Source organism: Rhipicephalus microplus, chromosome 7 (genome assembly GCF_043290135.1).
Source record: "Rhipicephalus microplus isolate Deutch F79 chromosome 7, USDA_Rmic, whole genome shotgun sequence".
Taxonomy (NCBI): Eukaryota; Metazoa; Arthropoda; class Arachnida; order Ixodida; family Ixodidae; genus Rhipicephalus; species Rhipicephalus microplus.
Genome location: NC_134706.1, coordinates 166901116 through 166922795, shown reverse-complemented (window position 1 = coordinate 166922795; position 21680 = coordinate 166901116). Strand labels below are relative to the sequence as shown.

The following is a 21680-nucleotide window of genomic DNA, read 5'->3' as shown; positions in this document are numbered from 1 at the left end:
AAACACAATTTAAAAGCCAGATTTCAGTTGATAATGGGCACCCCAGTGCGCAGTGCCAGCGTGCCTCGTGCAGCGTGGCACTGTTCCAGTGTCAGCGCCACACTGGACACTAGTCCATTAATCAGGTATGGCGCTGGACCAGTGCCACTGGTTTTTGCGATAGGAATTGCTTTACAAATTTATTGCATATGCAATGAATTTTAGCTTTCAAGTGATATGCTATAATTAATAAACGAACCAATCGTCATTATTTATGTTACATACATTGCTTATAATATAAATAAGCTAAGTGTAGCATACTTACTATAATAAAAATACTGGGATTACCTGCGGGTAACTCAAACGGTTCTACCACACTATATATTAGTCATGTATTGAAGATTACATATTTTTGAAGCCAATGACTTTTTTTGAATGCTTTGTTATAGATTATAAGGCACATAAAGAAATAAGTTTAACATTATATTGTTTATAACAATAACAAAATGCTCCACCGTGAGCTTTTACATGTGTTATTTAGGGAAATAACCCGCTTATTCCAAGGCCCGCATGATGCATTTTAGGTTACAACAAATAATTCTGGTTGTTAGGCATTCGTGCTGAAAGGGAATGTAACGCTAAATTTGCGAGAAGTAAATGGGGAAATCAAAATTCTGAACTCTTGCCCACACGCCCAAATACCCCAGCGCCCCGTCGGATTAGCGTTCTGCTTTGCCGCATAGCGCTGTAGCATTGCGAAAAAGCCATAGTGAACAACCACTACGGCGCGATAGTGGTGGGGGCTTTTGTGAAAACATTAAATTTGTGTAAAAGTTGACACTTGGATGAGTTTTAGCATCCGAAACTTTAGAGGTTGTAATCAGTGTTGTATTCATTACTGAAAAAGTAACAAAATATGTTACTCATTACTCCAACGAAAAAAGGAACCCGTTACCACCCTACGTAAGGCTACAAACACACGGTGGCGCGGCACTCACCACTCTGGAGATGCCGCTTTTCTCTCTTTATTCTGCGAAGCGTCATAGAATTTCTGCCGCCGACGAAATCACTCATTGGACTACTATTGCCGCGGATGCTGACTCCCATGCAAGCAAATCACTACTCTGCCCCTGCTTTTTCTCTTTTCCTCCTCACATTGGCGTCGCCTCCTCACCCAGGCTATTTCATGTTTTCGTCTATCGTGGAAAAGCCAAAGCCATGAGCCAGAAGCTAGCAGGTGAGCGCGCGTGCCTCGACATGTCCATTCTTGTCCCTCTTAAAGTAACTGTTTATGGTCCCTACAGCAACAGAGTAGCGCATAGGCCGTACTGCCTGGCTAGCAACCACAGCTAAGTGGCGAAGTCGCCCTTTGTTTTTGCACGTGACACGCTTGCCGTGTTGCATATTGACATACTTGGCTTGCGTTCTTCACATGCCTTTTGAAGTGCTTGAAGGCTGCTTTTCTGCCCGATTGCCAACAAAGTGCTGCGTAAGAGATGACTCTATAAAAAAAAAGCGACGTTCTTGCTCAGCGTGTGACGAAAAGTACAGAGCAAGCATTATCAACTTGATGTGTCTTGGGACATTGACCTTTAGCACATTTCGGTATTTTTGACCGGATAACGAGCAGGAACACTCAGGGATCACGTTACGCCGGTGAAATGCGACATTTGTTTACCTTGACGGTATATGAAATTTCGATTAGTCTTGGTGAATATAACTCATTGAAGAGTTATGCCTGATGCTTTTGAAGTGCGAAAGAACATAACAGCGCACTCATTGCAGAACTTGCGTTGTGTGACGCCTGGCGGTTACTTCACAGTTCTAAAATGATTTATTACACACGTAAATACAAATTTTTACCTGTTATGCAGCATACATAAAGTCAGTATAGAGCTCAGCTCCACATTTTGGCGTAGCTTTGCAATAGAGTACTTGATTGCCACGCAAAAGACATGGGTTCGATTCCCAAGTGCGACCAGTATGTTTTTTACGTAGGTTTTTTTGTCTCTTTATTTTTTGAAATTTCGTATAATAGTGGTCACGGACACAGGCGGCGGCGAATGTCTACGGCACCAGAATCTGTCCTTGTGTTGTCATAAGAGCTTTCGCTGTGAAATTTAGCGAATTCAACATCTGTGCCCTTTTAGCTACGTCAGTGGCGAATAAATATATTTTCTTTGCATGAATTTAGGTAATCAGGCTCCGTTTGAAGAGGCATGAATACACAACAAAGAACAGTGCACTTCTTTTTTAGCATTTACACAACGAACGAAGGAGGACTGAGCAGCTGGTAAAACTGGTGAAATGTTTTTTACCAATTCACCCAGTCATTCTAACAATCTGACGGCTGCGATGGTAGAAATGCAGACCTGATGCGCACATAGAGCTGATCCGCAGTCACTTGTATGCTTCTATGAACCGCGTTCAGAAAAGGTGCGAAGATCAGCTGGATTCACTTTGAACTTGACTGGCGATGATTCGTGCCAAAACCAAATTGGCCTGAGCGTCAGCTTTTGCGCAATGCATGGTTGCTACCGGCTTTAGAAAACAATTGTGCTACTCTGGTCTTGTGGGAACCATATACAGTCACTAGTCCTGCTTTTTTTGCGGCGCCACGAATGTGGACAGCGTGCCGCTGGCTACCGAGCGAAGGCCCCGATGGGCGGGATGCCGCGACGGCATGCTTCTCGCCAGTGTGCACCTACAGCCGCCAGCACCTTTAACACGAACACTTCGATGCGTGGCCACAGCTAGTTAGATTGACGCCAGACCCGAAGTGCTGATCACTTTTGCCGAGATAATACCTCGGTAGGCTTGGATAGTATGTCGGCGTGTATGGTTGGCATTTTCGCAACAAAACTTGATGTATGTGGTGTCAGCGTCAATCAAACTGCTGCAGGACACGTGGTGGAGTGTTCGTGTTAAAGTTGCTGATGGCTGTACCTTTACCTACAATAAAAGGTAACGGGTTACTGCTACCATTACCGAAAAAAAAAAAAAAAAGCGATGGGCGTAACCCCTACCATTACCACATTATCGTCAACTTTAATCAATATGTCTTTGCTGCAGGAACTAATAAGAACTTTTTTATCGCAAGTTTATGTTTCACATAAAACTTCTAACCCATAACAAGGATTAAATTTGATATGCTCATTTGATGAGTACTATTTCTGTAAATGTACCGGACCTTACCAATGTTATGGTGGCTTACCCTTGACTGTAGGGTTACATGTGATGGCTTGAGACTCTGTGGTACATGGTGAAACTAATTTTTTTCCATTTAACACTATACACAATATCATATTCATACATCCAAGCTAGTCCCAAAGAAATCGTCTCTTAACTCTCAAGAAATATACACTGCATGGCTTTTTCCAGGTCTCAACAGTCTCTCTAGTCGAGACCGTCGAAATAAAAATGGTGGTCTTTGGCCTCTGAAATTGCCTATCGTGTGTCAGTAGGCAATTGCGGAGGCCTGCACTGGTGCTTTTTGAAAACGTTAGTCTTTCTTGGGGACCTTAGACTTGAAAATTTCGGTCTGTCTGTACATTTGTCTATTTGTCCGCCCTTAACGCTACTCAAAACGTCACCAAACGACGAACCCCATCCGAACGCCAACCAATGATTCTCAAGGTTTAGCATTCATAGTTGTGCAATTGTTAATTAAAAAGCAATTATTGCACATATCTGAGGTGTCATAACAACGTGTTTATGTTTTGTATATCTGCCTTTATATTAGAAGAGGCACATACAAGTAACTCTAAGGACTGTAGCGTTTATCGCGTTGCGCTGACAGTGCAACGTGATGCTTAAACAGGTGTTTTCAACGCTTTGCTACGACGACACGGTGGTGGCTTGTGCCGTCGCTTTTCGTTCTACACCTTATCACCTCTGAGACTGGCGCGCATCTTTCTCAGCGGGCGCGCGCCTTTGTTTGCGAAGATGATTGCCAGATGGCGCTCGTGTCTAACATGCCAGATCACGCTCGTGCCAACCAGAACAAGGGTGACAGAAAAATTTCAACCAAGAAGTTCCTTATGTACCACAATAGAGAAGGATGAATCAAGTGGCGCAATGGCTCCATTTTTACGAGAGTAGGAAAGGGCTCAGAAGAGGGTTCCCATTAGTACATCAACAGGTCCAGATCGCATCCAATTATGCTGATAAAGACATTGGGTCCAAAGTCTAAGCAGACTTTGAGAGCAGACTTTGAAAATAATAATCGATGGTGAAAACTTATCAGGATGATCATGATCGATAAAGGAAATGGGGACAAAGCTGGCATGAAAAACTACTGTCCTATAGCAGTGACCACAGTGGTCTACAGTCTGGCGATGCAGATTATAGAGGAAAGACTGCAGGCATGGATAGAGGATCAGGGGGTGCTGTTGGAACTTCAGAATGGGTTTCGGAAACCAGGAGGTTGGAAGACAATCTGTTCTCACTGACACAGTGCATCGAAATAGCAAAACAGGAACACAGGCCCCTGTGGCTAGCACTTTTTGGATATCAAGGGAGCGTACGATAGCATGGTTCAAAAGGACTTGTGGAGAATACTGGACACACTAGGTGTGGAAGATGGAGTCACTAATCTTTCAAAGGATATCTATAAGGGTGACAAGGCAGGTATAAAGTGGAAAAAACGGGTATCCAAGCCCACAGAGGTAAAACAAGGGCTTAATCAGGGGTGTCCACTGTCACCCTTGTTGTTCATGATGTACCTACAAGAATTGAAGACCAAATTAGAGGGAAGTGGACTTGGCTTCAACCTCTCTTGCGTCAAACAAGGAAAACTCATTGAACAGGCACTACCAGCATTGATGTACGCAGATGATATAGTGCTTATGGCGGACAAGGAAGATCTGGAAAGATTGATGGACATTTATAATAATGCATTACATCTGCAGTAATGAGGGAGATAGGTTAGATTTCAGATTCGGTGAGTAAAAATCAGCAATCATGATTTTTAATGATAATGAAAGTAGTGAGCTTCGAATACAGGAGGTCACGCTAGAGATAACAAATAAATACAAATATCTTGGCGTATGGATAAGCAATGGGACCGAGTCTCTAAGTGAAAACGAAATATACGCGACGACTAGAGGTAACAGGAATGCAGAAACGATGAAAAGTAGGGCACTGTGGAATTACCGTAGGTATGGTGTTGTGACAGGAATATGGAAAGGGGTTATGGTTCCTGGTCTGACATTCGGCAACGCGGTCTTGTGCATGAGATCAGAAGTTCAGGCAGGATTAGAAATTAATCAACGGGGAATAGGTAGGCTTGCCTTAGGAGCTCACAGGAATAGACCAAATCAGAGAGTGCAGGGTGATATGGGATGGACATCGTTTGGGCGCAAGGAAGCTACAGTGAAACCTCGTTAAACCGTACCCACATAAACAGTAGTTTCGTTTTAAAAGTAGTGAAGTCAAATCCCCGACTCGGCAGCCATTGAACATAATACATTTTGTATTCGCATAAGCCGTACGAGCTTATCATGTATGTATTGGTTAATGAGTAGTTTTTCCAATTTTCGTTGCGCACTCGCCGCGGCATGTCGTCTACCACTGGGCGTCCCGACAGAACACCAAGCCCCAGAGATCGAAACAAGCCTCACTTGTTTGTGTTGATGATGATGGCGGCTGTGTTTGTGAGCGTCATTTCTTGTATTTTTCTGCAACAAGAAGCACTCGGCCGGCTAAGTTTCTGGTGTTGTCCACGCGATGGCGCTTTGCACAAACATGCAAATCGGTGTGCGCTTGCTTTGCTTTCTTTGTTCCTTTGGTGCCAAGCATAGGTGTTCTCTGGTTGATCCGTGCCGTACAGCTCTCGCGTCGTTTTTCACATGTTGTGTATGACACCAGTGACATCATCGACCAGACTTTGGACCTCGTAGACGAAGCTTGCAAAACTCTGCTTGCTGAAGTGCTGGAGCGGCAGGGCGTTACGGAAGGCATTTCTTTCCCCGACTTCAGAGTCGCAGACAGCGATGTGCACACATTTCCGGACATGTCCGATGAAGCCATTGTTGCCTCGGTTGACGAAGTGTCGCCAAACGATAGTGATGAGGACGACATGAAACGCGACAACACGGGTGATCCAGGTCCGACAGTGACCGAAGCTGCGCATTGCGTCATGGTCATGCGGGTATTTGCTGAGAAGAGGGGGCTGGCGGAAAAGCTGGCTCACAGCATAAGTGAGTTTGAGGCCGCTGTCGTTGCTGCTAGGCCGCCGCGTCGTCAAATGAAGATTATAGACTTTGTCATGCGAAGTTATTAAATTACTGTACGTTTTTTTTCTTTCATCGCACTCTCTGAAGGTTTCTTTTTTTGACAGGTAAGTGAGCAGCCTGGCGCTATTTCGGCTAAGCAGCACTACGGTTTAGTAGGTACTTTTTCTGAGCTCCGGCCAACTACGGTTTAACTAGGTTTCACTGTAGCAGCAAGATGAACTTTGAGAAGTGATTCAGAGAAATGGTGGAATAGCATCGGGTAAGGAAGGTTTCCTGCTACTTGTACATGAAGAATGTCGATACAACATGAAAGAAGCGAACCAGAGAATTGACAAGTAAATACTTAGAAAACAGCAGGGGGCCAAACGAAAACAAATTATCGGTTAAGAAGAAGGTGACGAAAGCTCAGATCGATATGTGGAGAATTGGCATGATTAAGATGTCTGCACAAGAGATCTATCAAACCTTTAAGCAAGAAATTGCCAAGGAAAGGATCTGTAATAATACTCGGGTTAGTTCTCCACTGTTTGAGGCGAGGGCGGGAGTATTGCACACCAAGAGATATCGGGTCAAATACGAAGGGGTAGACACGGTATGCAGTGCGTGTGGAGAGGAGGAGAAAACTGCCGAACACTTGATAATGTTCTGTAAACGGCTTTACCCTATAGATCAGGGTGATGGTGCAGAGTTTTTCAAAACACTGGGGTTTAGGGATTGGGAGGGCAAAATATACTTTAAGCGGATAGAATGAACTATTGGTTGCTAAAGTCAAGGCACAAGTGAAAATAAACTCTTCACTGCAATGTATCAATCCTTAACCTTACTATTTAAAGAAAAAGAAAAGATAAATCTAGTTTTTGGGTCAATAAGTATTACGACTTGGTGGTGTTGGCCACTGCCCGATCTAAAGGGTACAGCCATATCAATCCATCCATCCATCCATCCTTGATGCGCTCGTTCGCTTCCGCTACACGCTTGAGGCACTGTAATGCAGTGCCTCCGGAATACCATTCACCGATTTTATTGCACAGAACATCAAATAAACGTTTTGTTCACTCTCTCCAGACGCAAGACTATCGTCTTTCGACGACATATGTAGTGTAACATGCAGATTCGAGCCAATTTTTTTTCTTTTTTACATTTGCACGTTTGTGACACCAGATGTCTCTTGGTCGGCTGTTGCCGTACTCTCGTCTCATTTGGGCCACTAGAGTTTATGCCGCGTGCCTCATTGACGCCGGTGCACATGCGTGGACAACCTATGCAGAAACGTCCCATTCTGAACGCGCGCTAAGAAAACGTTTTATGTTCTAGTAGTGGACAAAAATAAACATGTGTCGTTTACTTTCTCATGAGTAATTGCCACAATAATTTCTCACCGTTTATTTGAGCGCATTCAAGATTAGCCCTGCTGACTTAGGAGTTCAATTATTATATACCTAGCTGCCCTTGCGGAGAAAAAGAAGCGAAGTGTGTTAAAAACAACGTTCTTAATTCTCATCAACTTTGTAGCAAGTAGCAAGCAAAATAAAATCTTCCCATATTTGGGCATTTTAGTGAAGTAATATTCTTCTCTCTACAACTTTCAAACAATGTTCCTTCAGTCTTTCTTGTACATGTATTCTGTACACAACATGTCTTCTTTTTTAAGGGTAATATTTATGTGTTACATAACTGTGAACCTTCGAATACCAGTGGTGGTGGCATTTGTCTCTCTCTGTTGAATATTTTCGATACATTTCGCGCCATAAATTTTGCTGTTCAAAAGAAAACTTAGTTCCTTTTCGGGCTGCTTGGTATACTGTATGCATAAAATTAGCAATACTAAACCAAAGAAAAAATATCAATTTCGAAATCTTATCGTATATGTGTCCATTGACCTGTTTGCGACATTGGCATAGCCAGAAGGTGGCAAACTGCCCCCCCCCCCCCCCCTCGATTTTTTTTTTGCCATGGCATACATCGCCAAACGACCGCTTGCCAACCCAGCTTCCATTTCAGCTATGAGGTGGCCCCTCCCTGAAAAAAAAAAGTTTGCCAAGGTCCCTTGTTTGCGATAACCACGCTTGGGGAATTAACCGTAGTTATGTCTGGCGTGTAGCTGCCTGGAATTGTGTTTATGCGTAGTGTTCATGTGAGAACAGAATTATTGGGCATTAGTTGAAACAGAGAGTAACGAGAAACCGAGCCAACCAAGGTGAAAAATAAAAAGCTTTTTTTTCTCTCTGCATGCAAAAAAAAAAAAACTGATGTTTCGCACCATATTCACATTCATTTTACTGTTTCTTCCTGCTACGGTGTCGCGTCTATTTTCTATGATGTGCACTATACTGTTTATACATGCTCTCTATCGGCAGCGCATCTGTAGACCAGTTAAGTTACTGACTGTCTCCTGGATGGGCCAGCATTCCACAAAAAGCCCCTCATAAATTTGGCTCTAAATCTACGATGCCGAACTTGGCTGCTATGATACGGTACTTGTTCACAACAATGTGCTCAGCGAGTGTACTTCTTTGTGTTTAGAAGAAAAGGGTAACGATATGGAGTACTGGGTACTCTATTATGGGAGAACATAAAGCCGTCCCGCCACCGAATGAAAATCTAGACTGAATTGCAGTCCGAAAGTACTTTACTCAAACTTGCACACACCTGTTTTATAATGCTGTAAGTTCTTGAAGAAGTTCTTTGCTTCCCCCTACGTACAAATTGGCACCATTAGCACGTTGTATGAAGTAAACCAGTACGTGCACTTTCCTTTTGGGCATTCTGGGCGCAGAAAGGTGCAGGGGACAACAATCTGTCTGGTACCATACACTCTTATAAGAAGCATGTTCCTACAATTTGTCATTGCGGATTAAGGGTGGATGTGGGGATTGTTTGTAACGTTTTTGTTTTTTGGCCTAGGTTAATGAAATTTGGTATACACCCACTAAAAATACATTAAAGAGACGAATGCAAATTTTCATAAAGATAGTTTTACTAGTTCTCACTTCATAAAAAAATTACTAAATTTGTCGCTCATGGCGAGTCTGGCACAGCAACGAAACTTGCTTAATTAAGTGCTGGAACAACTTTTAATGTATGTGTACATATTGCTTGTAGCCGAAGACAGGGCCAGGTTTTTTTAAAGCCATAAAAATATTCTGCTGAACATTACTTGCATATGCACATGCTTCATCAAGTCCTGCCTTTCAGTAATTGTGAAATTTAAAAAAATGGAAGCTTAAACTAATAGTTGAAGACTGCCTTCACTTATGGCAAAGTCTACACGTTACAATAAAACAAACAGAATGAAAATCCGTCCAGCCAAAGTCACGCATTGCTTTCCACGAGCAAGGTGCTTGATAAAAGAGAAAAACATCACAAAAAATGGCTTTTAAAGTTTTCCAATTGTTGCACCTTTATGAAAATGCCCCAGGGCTAAAGTCTTTGACATCGCTGTGAAAAGGCATCTTCTTGAACCTCTGTCCCTTGGTTTCTTCACTTTTACGTGCTTTTTCGACACGCAGGCAGTCTTTTTCTTGAGCCCTCTGGAGGGCCATGGAACCAGGACGCACACCCAATGTAACACACAGTTCCGAGTACATACGCTCGCATCCTGAGTTATATTTCATTACTGCCTCGTTTACTGTTGTCTCTACAGCAAAAAGGGAGGCATGTTGGTCCTTGGATTGAGACCAAATCACAGAATTCAAGCTCTCAGCTGCATTCTGTGTCTTCCCTCCTTTACACCGCTCAAGCAGCTGTGTGTCTGCAAGGCGTTCATACACTGGCAACAGCATTTTGGCAACTCTGCTAGAAGGCTTGTACTTGTGGGCTGGTTGTGCATGTCCTTGTGCCTCTGCAACTCTGTGTGTACACCAGATCTAGGACCAGGGGGGCATAGCTCATGGTGAGGACCGCGCGAAGAGAGTCGCGAACGCTGTCCCGTTGACTCCAGAACAGTCGGATATTCCGCTGCTCCCGCTGACCGCCGCCTTTTTCTCGCCGTAGGAGGCCTCCGCTTTCGGTTTCCAAACGCATGAGTTGTCGGAAACTTCTCTTTTAACGATAAAGATTCCAAGTGTCAAAGAACGTTGTCAAAAAACGTGCACGAAACGTGGTTTTCGATGCAGATAACCGTGGCGGCTCCTTCTCTATTGTTGTGACAGCACCCAATGGGGAGCCTCGTTGCAGCGTGCCAGCCAATCGGAGGCCCTGTATCATAAAACGGCCCTCGAATTGCTCGTATAATCACGTGTTTTTTTTTGCTTTTTGCGCATTTCTTCTTTGCCGGTGACGTTTGGAATGCGTGAAAGCAGGAAGGCGAAGCGTCGACGTTTTGCTTTGTGAACATCGGTGTTTTTGTGCAATTTTAATCCTCTTTCTCGCGGATCGCGCTGACAAACCTATTTTTTTTTTCGGGCATTTTAGGGATGGTTTTCAGCCAAATCGGTTTGTTAGGGCATAGAATAGGCACTGCAGATGCTGAAATGAGTGATTACCGAAATGGGTGATTATCAAAAATCTATTTTTTATTCGCGATTTTCGCGATATGATTCCTGCGTCCCCCCTTAAGCGCCTTTTTTAAGCTTTATTTGGTTATGACCCTTAGCTGCGACATAGAGTCAGCGTTTTACAGAAATTTTTATCCCCCTTTTTTTAAACTGATTCCATCCTCACTTTCTTTGTCAAAGCTTGCAAGCGATCATTTGTCCAATGTTGCGACAACATTCATCGCGGTGAGGTCTGGAAAAATAGCACCTACAAGAAGAAAAATAATGAGTAAAGTGACACCGCACATTATCGAAAATTGTAAAGTGAATACGTTACCTGTGACTGTCTAGAAATTGTAACGAGTACGTTACTAAGTTACTGAAGAAAGTAATGCGTTACTGCTAACGACATTGCTTGTGATGCCTTCCACGAACAGTTGTTGCTACACATATATTCTATAGGACTTTGGCAGCCCTGTAAAGCATTCAAATTTCCAAATATAGGCCGAAAATAGTGGCATTGTCATCCATGACACGGTTGTTTTTGTATCCCTTTCAGTGTTGTAGTTTTCTGATAGCAGCTCTCCATCTCCCTATAATGCAGTTTTTTTCTTGTAACCGGTAATTATCAGTTATAATAATAAAAATTTGTTGAGCTTGAGACTCATTATAAGTCTGTTCAGCTGAGTTAAAAATCACACTTCCAATTTACTAATTCCACCCGACAAAAGAAAGAAAGAAGAAAACACTGTGAAAAGCCTGCAGCTACACTTACGTTGTATTGCAACAAGTGATGGCGCGTGCTGCTTTCATAGCAACTGACATAGAGCATTGAATCACCATATTTTGTTCTTATTACAGGTGCTTAGCGGCTGCAGAAGACCCATCGTTGAGATAAAAGAATCCCGGCGGACCATTCTGTAAGTGCGCTGCAAGTTGTATGCGATTAGTTTGAAATGAGTCAGAAAATTGAGCGCACAGTTTGCGTATTTTCTCCCCATAGGCTCACAGCATTTATGCATCAAGCCTTGTAAAAATTTTCGAGTGAAAGGGTAAATTGTTTTTACGGTAGTCAAATTACTTTTCATTAGCTGCTTCCTGCTAGAGGAAAGTTAGTGCCTGACTGGAATTAACTGAGTTGTAGTTAGTTTTCTTCCTTCTAGTTTTGTGGTGTGCCATTTATTTTGCCATTACACAGAAAGGATATTGATGACATAATGTACCTCAACGGAAAACAAGTGATGCATTGAAAGATGGTTGGCCCTTTTGTCATAGGAATCGATATCACACAAAAGTAAAACTTCTGGTTGCATAGCAGATGATTGTTTACTCTACATTGATATAAGGGAGCTTGCGTACAAGTTCTTTGTGTTTGGCAGCTGGAGCACCGTTTAACGTCGATGCATTTGCATCAATGGCAGAGCCAAAGGGGTGGCTCACCGGACTCTTACACCCCCACCCCTAATTTTTTTACGCCATGGCATACAGTGAATGGAATGACACTAGGCCCCATTTGCCTGCTGGTCCCATTTTCCGATCAAAAAAGTGCTTTCCCCCCCCCCCCCCACCCCAAAAAAAGTTTCCGCCTACGCTCCAGCACTTGGTGGCACACCTATATCAAGAAAACTAACATTGTGATGTAATATTGGGGTGTTTCTTGGGTGTAAGACCGCCAATCAAGGAATGTACCAGATTCACGAGTGCACACACACAAAAATGCAAATATATTTACAGCAAAATATGGAAATGGTAATAACGCTTATCTAAAGTTAGGCTGCCCTGTGCAGTCCTATACATGCGCGAATAAACGAAGCCTTTCGCCGTGCTAAGCTCATGCCTTGTTAGTCGACGGTCACTCTGAAGGTTGCTTCCCCGACACACTGTAGTACCCAGCGTGAGTCCACTCACACCTTGACACGGCTGTCTTCTGCACTTGAGTAGCAGAGTAGCCATCCACCATGTTCGTCCCGGCAGCACAGCACGGTCATGCAAGCCACCAGGAATGGCAGCCAAAGCAGCGGCTCAAAGCAGATTGACACTCGCAGCCACTCTGGACGGCAGCGGGAACCGCAGCGCTTTACTTGAACTCTGGGCCAGTCGCTCAGCTGGACTCCAGGCCTCGTCCGTCGGTTTCCCAGCCGTCAGAGACAGCAGCCGGATCAGCAACGCACTACCTGGTCTTTGAGCCAGTCATCCATCTGGGTTCCAGGAACAGATCAGCATGCCAAAGACGTTCGCGAGTTCTCTTGAGTGGACGTCCAGTCAAGAACTTGCTCAATTGCCGCTCTGCCTCGAGCGCTGTCGAACTCTAGTACGTGCTCTTTCGCCACCAGTGTGTGTGCTTTCTTGTCCTCTTCTACGGTGATCATGCAGTTTCAATTTCGTTTCAACACCTAATATCACAAACGTCTAATCTAAAGGCATAAACAACCCTTTCTAGGTGTTGTAGTAGTCAACGGTGAGTGTGCAATCAAGGAAAGTGGTGGGACAGCCAGCAGAACGTTTCTGAATGAACGTGGAAGTAGGTCTAAGGTCGCTTAGTGGCATGATAGCTACCGAACACAATGTCCAGGGTAAAGGGATACCCAACGCACTTTGTGTCTAGCTTCTATCCCGGCCACGTTTTCTTGCGTAGTGAGCGGCTGTTGCCCGTCGCACTGCATCGTTTGAAAAATTACGAATGGATGCTATGACCTAGGCCAATACTTGGGATAAGAGCTCTCTGCCGCTAAGGCTATGTTATGTGACTCGCGTGCCGTCCTGGTGACATCTGCGTGGGGAGAGCGGGGCACATTGTTGCGCAACGACTAGCACAGAAATTCGCGCTGATTGTGTGGAGTGGGTGTGAGGTTAGGTTCTAGTGGGTGCCGTCTCACGTGGGATTACTTGGCAACGAGACAGCGGACGCCCTCGGCAAGGAGCCTCACCAACCCAGCACACCCATCTCAAGTTCATCTGCGCGGGCGATGTTGTGCATCTGCTTATTTCGCACCGTGTGTGCGAATTACACCCAGACTCACGTGCGGCTACGGGAAACCCCCCACGACCGCTGCCGAGGACCGGCATCTGCAGGCGTGTCCATTCCTTCCTGCTTCGGCTTCAGCTTCGCACTCACTGTTCCCGCACCGCTGAAAGGCAATTTCGCTTCACCAACAGCGGGAGCCCTTCGTGTGCCGAATACCCAACGGTGGAGATAACCGAGCACATCCTGCCGTAGTGCCCTAGCTACATGGAACAGCGCCTGGGGCTCTTCGACGCCTATGGTCGCCTGGGACTGCCGCACGTAAGCCTCGACCACCTGCGCTTTCCCAAGGCCAATCACTCAAACCTGACGCAGGCCTTCGAGGCCCTGCCTGACTTCTTCAGGGACGCCGGTCTCATCATGCGCCTCTAGCGAGGCCCGTATCCATGTGCCCGGGTTTGTTTGCATCTGTGGCCCCGCCCGCTCTCTCTGACGCTCATCACGTGGTGCTCCCAGTACCCGCCCCGTGCTGGCTTGCCGGCCTGCTTTCCCTTTCTTGGTGGCAGTGAGCACCCGCGCGTGCGCGACAAAGTTGAATACCTTCTTCCTTCTCCCATTCTTTCCTACTCTTTCTTTCACTTGCGCTCCCCCATCCCCTGCGTGTAGGTGCCTTCGTACTGAAAGACAGTAAGAGCTCTGTGCCTATTAGATGCGAAGGATTTCTTGGCGAACTTCGGCGACGTTAAGCGTGTCTATCTATCTATTTACCTACTTGAACTACTATGCATTTACCTACTTGAACATGTCAATCGCTTCTCGTGGGCAATGAAAGAGAAAAACCACACCTGGACACAGACACCCACACTCACTGTTCGTTCGTGGCGTGCGTGCGTTGCGTGCAGCGTGTGCTCTATGCGGTTCACAGAATAGCATGCATTGTCGTGAAGACGGCTGTTCCAGCAGCTTCCTGAAGACTGACGAAGTGCTTGATGAGAAGTCGTTGGCTGCCGTCAACTAGAAGTATCGTGTGCGGACAAGAACAGACAGATACAAGCCGTAAGGATGTATCGATTGCTTCTTAATGTATCACTATGCACCTTAATTTAGCAATTAAAGAAACGCAGTACTCAATTCAACCAGGGCCTCAACACGGCAGAAGGACACGTTTTCAGTTATTTTTAGAGCTGCCGAAATGATTTCGCATTTCTGAACGTCGGGTTATCATTGTTCTGGCTACCGGTTCAAAGTTTTCGTGACATCGATTTATTTCGATTTGAGTGAATCGTTGCTCTGGTTATCAAGACATGACCCCAACTTCTGAAATTCTGATTATTGTATTTGTAACTTACATTTCATTTTTCGGTTTTAATCATGCACGCATCTTTGATAATAGAGATTTCAAAGGAAAAAAGTGAGATTTCTCCTGCGCTTTTTTATATATGCTTTGAATTCTCAGAATAGCTGCGCTTGGTTGTTTGTTTTGTACGCATGTGTGCACCTATTTTCTTGGAACACTGAAAAAGCAATCGTGCATGACGCGAGACTATATATGTGCAGGTGGCTGCACTTCGTGTCGGGACATGGCCATGTGTGCTATTGTTCGTCCTGCTAGAAGTCTGAATTAGGCATTTAGAGCAGGGCGCAGTCGTGATGTTGAATCCTGTTCATCAAATGCTAATGTGTCACCGCGGAGCTGTTTGTCGTATTATAAGAAAGTCCCTGGTTGCAATTACTTCTGCGTTTTGGATGCTAAATCAAAGCGCATAGGGACACAGTAGGAAGCTATTTATACATCCTTATGTTCAGACTTGCTCTTTTGTCTGCACTGGATCCTCTGATTTAAGACAGCCGTGGGATTAGCCGCCTTCATGATGATGTAACGCTTAGAGGTACTTTTCTCTCACATTCTTTCGGTAAGAGGGCTCATGCATTGTTGCACCTTACCTGCAGCCACAAGCAAAACACGACAACGCACGCAGCAAACCGAGCTGACAAAACATGCCTTCAACAAATGGCGCTTGCTCCATTATTTCATCAAAGTTATATAGAGAGAAAGGGTAAAAAAAAAAAAACATGAAGGATGAGCATTGCATCGCAATGGAGAGAGAAAACACCTGTCATGCGCACCGCTCGGTAGAGTAGCGGATTTCTAAAGGAGAAAAACTGTTTCCTTGATGTGCGCTCGGACCTTGCAAGCGGTGGAGATGGAGAAGCGACTGAGACGACATGCGGTGAGCGGTGACAGTTTTGGGAGAGAGCGAGGTCAACGCGCGTGCACTTCAAGGGAAGGCGTGACGTATTATTCGCACCGCTCCAACACATCCAGCCAGCGGAGCGCTATTATGACTGAAGCCCGAGCTGACGCAAAAGTTGCAATTTTTGGATTCTCAAACAAGTAGCCAACCAGCCGGCTATCTATGCCCGCCAGGTATTGTCCCTCCTAGCCAGATGGCGAGACGTCGTGTCACCACGACGTCGTAAGCAGTTCGAGAGTGGACAACAAATACAGCATTTTCCTTGAAAGTGACTGTGGCGGCCACCGCGAATCGCCCTGCTAATTAGGCGGGCAGTTCGGCAGACCCTTTGATGTATGCTGTCATGAGGTCGGGATCTCTCGACCAGCGGCACATACACGATGAGGAAGAGCCCCGCTGGCGCCACCTTGGAGTGCAGTGATCACGACTCAATATTGGAGGATCACGTGGGCCGTGCATGCTCGTCTCCCTCGCCAGTTGTGCGTGATCTGTGATTAGACAGTACCATCTGCATGTGTTCTCTGATCTAGGGACCTGGGGAAAACATACCCTTTATAATGAGCCACCTGGCTCATTCAAGGAAGCACCATGTAGAGGAGCATGAGATTCAAGAGCTTGCCTTATAAGAAAGAGCTCGTCATGTACGAAAGCTCACCACGTATATAATGTAAATAAACCTTCTTCAAGTCTCTCTTCCTCCTGCCTCCACAACTTCATCTTGGACCTCCGGTGCCTGTAAACTCCGGTCGTAACAAGTGGTTGGCAGTGTAGGGATACGACTCTGCGACGGAGAATGACATGGACCGGAGGTCAGCCGAATGCCCTGGAATTCGGTGAGATTGGCGCAGTGTACCACAAATGCATGTAATGGGGTGAGTGCCTGGCTTTGTGCTTGAGACGTATCGAGTATTTTAGCCTAGAACCGTTACAAAATATGTTTAACTAGCAACTGTCTGGTCGCTGCAGTTATCTTAGCACAGAGCAGCACTTGATGTTAATGTGGTAAAGTAAGGTAAGGAAAAGAGGCTTAGGTAATTTAGTAGGAACTTGGTGAGTTTTGTGGTATTTGTAAGGGTACGTTGAGATAAAATTTAGGACGTTGTAAAAGTCACTAGAGTGAGAGAGGAACAGAAAACATGTTAGAGAGGAAGGTTGGTCACGTATTGCTACTTGTGTGTTTAAACTTGTGGTCTCCGCAGTTGGATTCGCCAGGCTTCAATTTCTCCAGACGCAGAATTGAAACGCTGGTGGGTTTATGTTTTGTCACAGCTGATCCAAAGCAAAACAGTTGGCATGAATCTCGTGAGATTAACAAAAATAACCTGCTAGAGCTGTGTTGGGATCTCGATCTAGATTTTGAGGGTGATATGCCAGAATCTAAACTCCGTGAAGTAATTCTTGAAAGCAAAAGTAACAAGGATGAAATTGAGCACTTCGGGAATATGTACTTAATGAATCAAGAAGAGGAAGAGAAGCGCAAGCGGTACGAAGAGAAAATAGAGCGCAGGAATGAAGAACATAGGAAGATGAATGAATTAGATGAGGAGGTGGAAAGGATACATCGTGAAAGGGGAGGGGGGTGTTGTAGCAAAGAGGCCAGACATCCGTAGATGTAGCGCACATCCGTAGATGTAGCTCCATAGACAGCACCAAGAAGCGTGCAAAACGGAGAAAGCGCCCTAAAACACACAGGTCAAAATCGCGACGCGTTTGAGGAATGTGTTCAAATGGCAGAGCGAAATTGCGAGAAAGTTGCCATATCGCAATCGTTCGAGTGGCCGAGGACCAAGAAAAAGAGAAGCGCATTGTGTGCATAAATGGTCAGAAGGAAGGAGGCCCTTCCGTTGTTTTCGCGACGCATTGGCCGGGGTGCGGAACACCTAAATCGGTGGATTTCGCGAAGTAGCAGGAGGGGATGACGGCAAGTCTGCTTCGAGGAACGTTGCGGAGTTAGGTATTAGGTAGCAAGGCGATTCACTTACACATATGTTGTACACCCCGCTTGTCAAGAAGATCGTTTCGGACGCGACCACGAGTTTCACTCGAAGTTGTTGAAAACAACTGTTAGCTTCTCAAAAATATTGACTCAGTATTGTTCAAAAGAATGTTTGTTTGTTTACTTTAGTGATTTTGTACATAACTAGTGTGTACAAAATCTATCGCTCTATCGTTTCTGTTGCCTATATGCGTTGTGTGTGTATATATATATATATATATATATATATATATATATATATATATATATATATATATATATATATATATATACATACATATACATATATTCGAGCAACAGTGATACGCATTAGAGCGAGTTGCAGGGCTTAAGAGATGAGCTCCTCCAAAATAAGGTGACGACAGCTGACGGAAAAAGAGTGTATGGCATTTCCCTTGCATGTCATGCGTAGAGACAACGAAATATCATGTTAGTGTACCACTAGTTGAATAGTGACTACGTTGCAGTTGAAATCGAAGCCGTGAAGAAGAGTTCGGCACCTACGAGGAAAATGGCAAGTTCGAGAATGAACAGAGTTTAACAACTGCGAATGTTGCTACGCTAAGAAAAGACGCCGACAAAGGCCAGAATAAGTACAACGAGGTGCTGTGCCAAGGTTTTATCTAGCGAAACAGCTGAGATAGTTTTAGAAGATCTGGCACTCTTGCATGCAGGGTCCAGGCAGATTTCGACCCGCTAGGCAAGAACACCAGCTTCGGACGAGCAGAGTATACAAAAGATGCGAGCGAAAGGCTCAGAAATGCCCCTTAAGAAGAAGCGTGGACGGAAGTGCCTTCGTAAAGCAAAGAGTATGACAAAGAGCAGAGCCCGCTTGAAGAAAGTTGGTAAAAATTCGAGGGCAGTTTATAGAATTAGGCGTTTGTCGTCGGTGCCGGAACGGGTTTCTATGCATCCGAGCCATCGCACAAAACTAAAAAGAAAAAGCACGTTGGGTGAAAAGGCAAACAAAAGGAAGAAACAGTCAGACTTTCGTCCCTCTATCGACAGCATGTTTGTTGGGCCGCGGAAGTGCGAGGTCTGTGGCTCGCTCATAGTAACTGAGCGAAAGTAAGAACTCTACTTGCCAGTCAGGGGAGTTTTGCGGGGGTCAGAGGGGAAGCGAATGAGTTTTGCCATTAGAGAGTTTTAGTGCTGGGTACCCAAACAGCTTGCGGTATTGTGCATGTGTGAAACCCCAAACAGATGCCTCGCAAAATCGCTGGGGCAATGGGGCCATGCGTCCGCGCGGCTACAAACAACGCTGCCACCACTGGCCTCCTAGCGGAGATAAGCAGCCCTGGTGTACATGCTGGTGCATCATGTTACCCGTGACGTCACCCACCTTCACGGCGAGCAAATTTAAGACTGGCCAGAGTCACCACCTTGATTTTTAAGTTTTACGCGCAATTATAAGAGTGGCTAGCCACTATAAAATATCATGGCACAAAGGTGCGAATTCCCGGACAGCATGAATCGGCTGCCTTGTAAGGTGTACCTTTGAAGGAATTCTCGGTATTCGCACTGCAGATACTCGAGCCGTCGAGTTAAAATAAGCCAAAGTGCGAGCACCAATAGCGATTACGTTGTTTCAGTCAGATTACGAAAGCTAGAATGGCCTGGAACAAGGAAAAAGGAAAGGTAGGAGAGGGCATGCCCAGCCAGCGCGCTACGTTAAAAGTGTGGCGGAAATGACATCATAGCGGCCATATTCACTGGGCACAATGGCAGCGTTGCTATGGTTACGTGTTGTGAAGTGGACCTGGTCTAGCAGTGAGCGGTTGCGGCTTGCGGCGGCATGTGTGCCTACCCAGGTCTCTTGCTGAGCCGTGACAGACAATATCCGGTCTCTGCGCCACGTCATTGGTTACACAGTGTTCTCCTGGCAGTTACTGTACTCTTATCAACGTTTACAAATCCCTTTGCCTATCATGGGGTTTCAACAGTGCATAGAACGAGTGCATATCCATGTGTCGTGCGGCGGAGGACGCGGATGAAGCAATTAGTGCTCAGCGAATTTGCGTTGGGCACCATCGCGAAAAGGAACGACGACGAACGCCTTGCAGGTCAGTGATGGGCAGTGCTCCTGCTTGTGACAACGGACGATGCTGTTTAGTCCATCAAGACGCAATGAGGACCATGTGCACATACATAGTTTCGTGTTGTGTGTGTACAGTAACAACTTTCATGTGCGTATTATAGCACCTTTTCTGTTCCGCTTCGTATACTCTCCCCCAGCATTGCATGTAATCTCAATGAAACAGCAACCGCGTTCAAGAGTCACTTGCGCCGGGCTCAAAGTAACCACGGTCTCAGAATGCTGACGCCAGTGAATTTCACGCGGAACACGGACACAGTGGCCGGATGCTGCGTCCGACGCGTGGTGGAATGCAAGCGTAGAAGGTGCATGACCAATCGTGTTGTCTGTACAGTTGCTGAATGAATGTCGTGAAAACACTCGACGTTGTGAGTTCATCTAGCACGCGTTCTCTTGTACTTGCTTCGTTGTCGGTGAGCTGTTACTCGCTGTTAATACTCTGACGAAAGGATTTCGCCAAAGGCCTCGCGCTAGCTCAGAGTGTTGAGCTCCGTTTCGTTAGTTTCGGATCGTCACAACACGCGCACTGCGCAGCTCACGTGCTTTCCGAGCCGGAGAGAAAGTCATGCCATCTGCTTTACATTCGTATGTACAAGAGAGGAGAATTTGTTCTATCGATATGGTCGACTTCCGACTTTATCGCGGCTTCACACGGAGGAAGGAAAGGTAAGGAGAGCCCCTGACGTCACTCGTTGTGAAGCCGGGATGAAGCCGGAAGTCGGCCATATTGAGTAGGCAAATTCTCCTCGCTTGTTTACATCCAAATGTAAAGCAGAAGGCACGACTCTCTCTCCGACTCGGAAAGCACGTGGGCTGCGCAGCGTGTGTGTCGTGACGATCCGAAACTGATGGAACGGGGCTCATTACTCTGAGCCTGCGGGACACCTTTAGCGAAATCGCTTCGTCCGAGTAATAACAGGGAGTAACAGCTCGTCGACAATGAAGCAACTACGAGAGAATGCGCGCTAGATGCACTGACAACGGCGAGTGCTTTCACGTCATTAATTCAGCAACTGTACAGACAACACGATCGGGCGTGCGCCTTCTACGGTTGCATTTCGCCACGCGGCCGACGCAGCGTCCTGCCACTGTGTATGCATTCCGCGTGAAACTCACCGGCGTCAGCATTCTGCGACCGTGGTGACTTTGAGCACGGTGCTAGTGACAGTTAACGCGGTTGCTGTTACATTGAGACTACATGCAATGCTGGTGGAGAGTGTACCAAGCGGGACAGAAAGGGTGTTTTAATACGCACATGCAAGTTGTTACTGTGCACACACAACACGAAACTACGTATGTGCACATGGTCCTCATGGCGTCTTGCTGGGCCCAACAGCGTCGTCCATTGTCACAAGCAGGAGCACTGCTCAACCGTCACTGACCTGCAAGTCGTTCGTCGTCATTCAGCTTCGTCATCGTGCCAACGCAATTTCGCTGAACACCAACTGCTTCATCCGCGTCATCTGCCGCACGACACATGGATATGCACTTGTTCTACGCACTGTTGAAACCCCAAGATGGACAAGAATTTGTAAAAGTTGCTAAGAGTAATGTAACTGCCAGGAGAACACTGCGTAACCAATAACGCGGTGCAGAGCACAGATATTGTCCGCCACGACTCAGCACGAGACCTGGGGAGGCACACATTCCGCCGCCAGTCGCGGCCGCTCACTGTGAGACCA

At 45.8% G+C, this 21680-nt stretch overlaps 1 protein-coding gene across 1 annotated transcript in view; it reads left to right on the top strand.

The window, feature by feature from the left end:
- LOC142767920 (uncharacterized) overlaps positions 1-21680 on the top strand; it is a 141183-nt gene that overhangs the window by 100794 nt on the left and 18709 nt on the right. Inside the window, exon 4 of the mRNA XM_075870159.1 lies at positions 11552-11610. Within this exon, the coding sequence (XP_075726274.1) occupies positions 11552-11610 (59 nt within the window). The remainder of the gene's footprint in view (positions 1-11551; positions 11611-21680) is intronic.